Genomic DNA, 6,043 nt, shown 5'->3' with positions numbered 1-6,043 from the left:
GACCAACTATAAAGTTGCATAACTTTTCAAGATCTACAAATACTATTTTGATAGTTTCTACATCCGAGGCAGTTTACAAAATTTGGATTTCAAATTTGAAAACTTCACACGAATTTTTCAATGATAAGATGATTTTAAATCGAAAAATTATCAATTACAAAGTTTCATTACATTTCAAGACCTACAACTTTTATTTTGGTGGTTTTTTTCCATCCGAGATAGTTTGAAAAATCCAAATTTTAAAATTCAAACATAGTTTTGCATGACAAGATGATTTCAAACAAAAACATTGCTAACTACAAAGTTTCATAACTCTTTCATACGTACAACTTTCATGTTGGTGGTTTTTTCTTTCGAGGTCGTTTTCAAAATTCAAATTAATTTTTTAAATTTAAACGTAGTTTTCGTTGACTTCAAATGAAAAAGTTGCCAACTACAAAATTCTATAACTTCTCAACATATATAAAGTTTATTTTGATTTTTTGGTCATTTGTTCATCTCACGTGATAGTTCTAACAATATGCACAAATCTTATACATCTCTCTCGTAGTTTCATAAACTACGAGAGATATATGTTTTATGAACAAATTTACTTTTATTTTATCATATGAAGAAAAATTCAAAATATAAATTGTACATCATGGTTAGTTATACAAATTTGTAGTTGAAAACTTTTTCATTTGAATTAATTTACTCCTTTAAAATGTAATTTTTAAATTGTCTTTGCCTAGTGTTGAAAAAAAAAGCACTCGGCAAAGAAGCTCTTTGTCGAGTGTTATATTTTTGACACTCGGCAAAGAGCTTCTTTGCCGAGTGTTTTCTTTTACCGAGGGGTTTTTTCTTGGCACTTCCAAAGAGCTTCTTTGTCGAGTGCCAAAAAAACACTCGGCAAAACATTTGGCACTCGACAAAGAGCCGAATTCTGGTAGTGATTATGGGTCATCGAGCTCCTACTACCGTCATTGGTCCTTGCCTTATGCTTCACTTTTGTCAATATAAATGATCTCTATTGAGTCCATATCTGCCTTTTCTACCTTTTGCGCTTGTTAGACACATAGATACTATGATAGAGCTCCAAGCCTATTGTACTAGAAATGCCATGGTCAAGCTTTGAGCTCACATGTGTAGCGATTCTCATTGGCATAGGCCATCATAGCTTCAATGAGTACGTAGTTGAAATTGTCGTGTTACCCTCATCCCCTTATGCATGCATTGAACAAGAAAATTAGGAAAAAAACGTTGGCCAAGAACCAATGTTCTTACTCTAATAGACCGACGTACTTAGGTTAAGAACATCGATAAACCGATGTTCTTAACCTGATTAAGAACGTTGGCACCGACATTCTTAACCAGGCTGACATATTTTCTTAGTTTTCTTGTAGTGAAACCACCATTTCTACTATCGTATTCTACCTTGTCTCCACCACTTGTTGCCATAGAGACATGTTCATGGTGACCCATTGCTATACTCCATCAAACGAACTAAAACCGCCCTTGGGTGCACGGGTGAGTGGTGAAGCTTGTGGTCCCTTCATTTTTGCCTATGACGAGTGCTCCCTTGGCTAAATGGACCCCTCCCTACCATGCATGTACGCATGTTGATTGGGGAAGTAAGAAGAGAAATAAGATGAGTCGTGGGATAGAGCAAGAAAAGAAAAAGGAGGCAAGAGGGGATAATTGCAAATTTTATGTGATGCGAACTGCTGACTCCACATGCCACATCAAACCCAAAGGCCAAAAAGGGGTATGGAACTATATTGAAGCACTTAAAAAGTTTATGAACCAATAAGTTAAATCTAAGAACAAAACAAAATGGTATAGACCTACGATGAACCACTTTAAAAGTTATGGACCCAAAAATTAACTTCTAGAGCTGATGAACTTAATTGGAACCCATGTATAAGTTATTGGACTTATAGTGTATTTAACTCTTAATTTTAATATAAAGTAGTCACAACTAATATAGTACTCCCTCTATCCAAAAAAACAATCTAGGTTTAAGTGAATGTTTATAAAAATAGTATTAACATTTGTATTTTCAAATAGATATGTAGTTTATAAAACTATGTTCCATTATTCTTTATTTAATGATATTTATTATACATCATAAATATTATTATATTTTTATATATACTTGATTAAACTTGGAATTCATTGGTTCCTCATAAAGCGAGGATGGCATCCTTTTTAAAGATGGAGCGGGTATAAACAAAAAAAAATAGACATTAAGAAGATGGTTGTTTTTCATTAACTCAAGTACTCTTCATCTTACCAAACAAACCATGGTATAAATTTAAGAGTGTGTTTAGTTACAATAACGAGATGGGATGAGACGATCCGTTAGATAATGTTATTTGGTTGAGTGTTGAGGGTTAGGATTTAGAACAAGACCATTCCAGTGATGTTTCTAGTTGTCTTTCAAAACTGGATGGACGAGAGTAGACACCGGAGGACTCGTTGTCCCTAGCTATCCTACAACCAAACACACCCTAAGGCACCAAAACCAAATGATGTGTCTTGAGAACGCTTAGGACTTGTTCGTTTTCATCTCAATCCATATGAATTGAATAAGATTGTGTGGGTTTAAATCCATAGCAGATCAAAATAAATACTAATTATTTTCAATCCCATTCGATATGTGGTGTAGGAATAACCGAATAAAGCCTCAAGTCATTTGAATGGCCACATATTGCCTCGCTTATTTGCCAATCTTTCGCTAAGGAGTGACTAAATAAATGAGTCATGGTTTTGGCCGAGAATACAGCGCGTCTAAACTGTGGCATGGCAGTGTTTGCTCATGAATCGAACACGTTGTTTTTCCCTAAAGCTCAAGGTTCAGCAGCGTGCTAAGTTTAATTTTTAGGGGGCGTTTGGATGACTAAAAATTAGTCCTTAAAAACCAAACACCTTAGAGATGTTTGGATTCTAAAAACTAGTTTTAGTTCGTCTATTTTATTTCATTATAATTTCTAAATTGCTAAATACAAAAATTAAAATAAAGTTTTAGTTTATATATTTAACAATTTAGAGACTGAAATGAAATAAAATGGTGAGACTAAAAATTAGTCCTTAGAAACCAAACATCCTTTAATTGGAAGTTCTATTTTCCAACGAGTTCGAAGTTGGATTTTCCGAGGTCAATTTGATTTCGTTTTGACCGAAGTCTAGTTCTTTTTTTTTGAATCGCAAGTGAGATATGTTTATCCCGTCCTGCCATGGCGGCTATAGGAGTTTCTAACAGCTCAAGGGAGGGAATGACAGAACGTCGTTGTCGCAGCGGTTGCAGACGAAGACGTGCGGGGCGTCGTCGGTGTCCTTGATCCCCGCGCACCGGGTGTGCTGCCACGCCTCGCAGATGTCGCAGCACGCCATGCGCTCCCCGTCGTCGTCATCCGCTCCGCACGCGCAGTCCACGACCCTCTCGCTGTCGCCGCCTCCCTCGCTCACAGACGCGGCCTCGCTCCCTGTATGTACGCTTTCATCCGCCAGCTGCTGCTGCTCGACGACTGATCCTTCGATCACCACGACGCTTCCCACGTCGATGAGCCCGAGCACCGGGCAAGCGTCCTGGCTGACGCCGACCCCGGCGACGGACTCGGCCGTGAAGGTCCTTAGGCCGAGGTACATCTCACTGAACAGCCTCTGCACCTCCCATTTGAGCTCGCCCACCGTTGCATGCGCCGGCAGGGTGACCGTCTCGTACGGCGCCACCAGCTCCGGACCCCCGTTCTTCAGAAGCAGCGTGCAACACAGGTTCATGTGGACGTGCCCAACTCCAACACTGTTGATCGGAGCGAAACCTTCGTGGTAATCTTTGACGAAGTGCTTGGTGTCCAAGACCATCCGCGCCGCCACGGGGATCGCGCCGAAGGCGCCGGTGGTGAGCGCCTGGCTCGGCTCCTTCAGCACGTGGCGGTACAGGTGCATCAGGTCCCTCATGAGCTGCGCCCGCGTGAGCTGGAACCGGACCCTCATCTTGCCGCCGCCGTTGCTCGGCACGCCGCCCACCGCCGGGAGCACGCTGGACACGTCCTCCAGGCAGTACTCGAGCACCTTGGTCACCGGGTTCATCGCGCGTCGCACGACGTAGTTGCCGACGATGTGGTTGCCCAGGGACTTGAGCACGAAGTCGAGGAGGCCCGTGTCGCCGATGTAGGCGCGCGCCGCGTCGCGCACCTCCTGCCGCGTGACCCACCGCGCGGGCGGCTCGGTGCGGCGGAGAGCGTCCACCACGGCGCGGGCCGCCATGTCCACGCGCTTGGCCGACCACCGGCACGAGGCCTCCGACATGATGCCGCGGTAGTCCATGGCGGTGACGGAGGTCGCCGGGAGGCGCGTCCGCAGCTCGAGCATGAAGCGGAGGAGGTCGCCGAGGTTGAGCAGCTTGTGGCCGCTGATGGCCTGGTACTTGGTCACCACCACGGGGAGGTCCTGGCTGAAGCACGACAGGTGCGGCACGAGCACGCAGAGAGGTACCGACTGGAGCGCGTGCAGCGACTGCTGGTAGGACGGTAGCGCGACGCCGTAGCTGGGCCGGCCGAACCTGTAGCCCCACCGCCCGAACCACGTGTCGCCGTACGCAACGCCGTGCAGCAGCCGCAGCTCCATGTGCCCCTTCCTCGCCGTGTCGACGAGGCTCACCTTCCTTGCAATGGATAACCAAACGAAACACGAGCCGTCATGCACTCATATGATGCAGTGGCAGTGCACGGGGCACAACGAACGTGTTGCACAGTAGTTCGCGTTGCACACCTGACGTTCAGAGAGGAGCATATGCGATCCCAGAGGTCCATGATCTGCTCGCCGGCGACGAATTCGGAGCCGCCCTCGAAGCCGTGCAGGGCAACGAGGTGGCCGAAGCCGTTGAGGTGCACCACGCCGTGCAGCAGGTGGCCCCTGGAGGTCGCCGTGCCTTTGGACGGTTTCTCCGGGCTGTGGTTGATCCCGTAGTGCAGGCCGTCAGCTTCCACTGACAACTCCCTCTTGGGCAGCACGAAGTGGAACCGCTTGCTGCAGATCAGATGCCGACCCCAACCTGAAACAGAAACACCACGCGGGGGTTTCCTGGCAGAGTGAGCGCATATATCTGACAGTGGCCGAGTTGCTCGATCGTTATAGTTTTCTTTCTGCGGATCATAGTGCAGTTCGAGTCCGCTGTTCATTGTATTGGCGATAAAAAAAAATCGAATTAGTAGCAATTCTAATAGCTTTATCTAACAGTTATACTCGGCTGTCAGATGTATCATGCACGACCCCATGGTGTAACTTAGGACGTATAACTCGTGTACAGGGCACAAGGTTCAGCATCATCTATAGGATCGACAAAAGACAGTAGCAAAGCGGTGAGTACCGACGTGACGGCAGAGGTGGCACTGGCGCTGCGGCGACGTGTCGACCACTTCCTCGACGACGAAGAGCCTGACGACGGTGGGCGGGTGGCGGTGCAGCTCGAGCTGGAAAGACCAGCACTTGGTCTCGCCATGCGCGCCGGCCTCCAGGTGCGCGAGGCCGAGCAGCGCCCTGACGTTGTCCCTGAAGGCGCCCCCGCCGGCGAGCGGAGCGGGGTAGCCGGGCTGGCAGAAGGACTCGAACCGGAACAGCATCTCGCCGCGCTTCCGCCGCCGCGAGCTCCCCAGGCTGACCACCATCGTCTTATTATTGGCAGCCATGTCGCCGGACCGGACGCCGCGGAGCTGGTGGTGCAGGCGCGCGCTTTATGGCGTACAGTGTGCGAGGGAGGGTCGCCGTAGTGGTTCCATCGGCGCCTTGGTCTCACGCGGTAAGTGCCCAGGATTTAGAAAGCTTGGACGGTCTGGTGGTGGTGGAGTGTGCGCGCGTGATCACTGTGAGGCGCTGTAAACAATACGGCCCCCGACATCCTTCTAGACATATATGACGACGCTCGCAGCATGCATGGTTCCTCTGCTCTGTTCTGGAAAAAGTTTGCAACCAAAACCTCGTCTTTTTCCAGATATATGCTATCCGTGAACGCTAACGCTTCACGGTGGCGTTAGGCTAATTGTACGTGTTGGGCCTAGTCTTT

The 6,043-nt window shown here is 47.3% G+C and overlaps 1 protein-coding gene across 1 annotated transcript; it reads right to left on the bottom strand.

Annotated features, from left to right (window-relative positions):
* Positions 1 to 3,064: 3,064 nt before the first annotated feature.
* Positions 3,065 to 5,837, bottom strand: LOC103643406 (PHD finger protein MALE STERILITY 1-like). Its single transcript, NM_001365559.1, has 3 exons — positions 5,351 to 5,837; positions 4,753 to 5,035; positions 3,065 to 4,645 (listed from the first exon to the last, which is right to left on the bottom strand). Exons 1-3 carry the CDS (start codon positions 5,667 to 5,669, stop codon positions 3,235 to 3,237), a joined length of 2,013 nt encoding a protein of 670 aa, NP_001352488.1. The 5' UTR covers positions 5,670 to 5,837; the 3' UTR covers positions 3,065 to 3,234.
* Between the last annotated feature and the right edge of the window lie 206 nt (positions 5,838 to 6,043).

Source organism: Zea mays, chromosome 7 (genome assembly GCF_902167145.1).
Source record: "Zea mays cultivar B73 chromosome 7, Zm-B73-REFERENCE-NAM-5.0, whole genome shotgun sequence".
NCBI lineage: Eukaryota > Viridiplantae > Streptophyta > Magnoliopsida > Poales > Poaceae > Zea > Zea mays.
The sequence above is the reverse complement of the archived record's forward strand: the minus strand, read 5'-3'. Positions and strand labels throughout refer to the sequence as shown.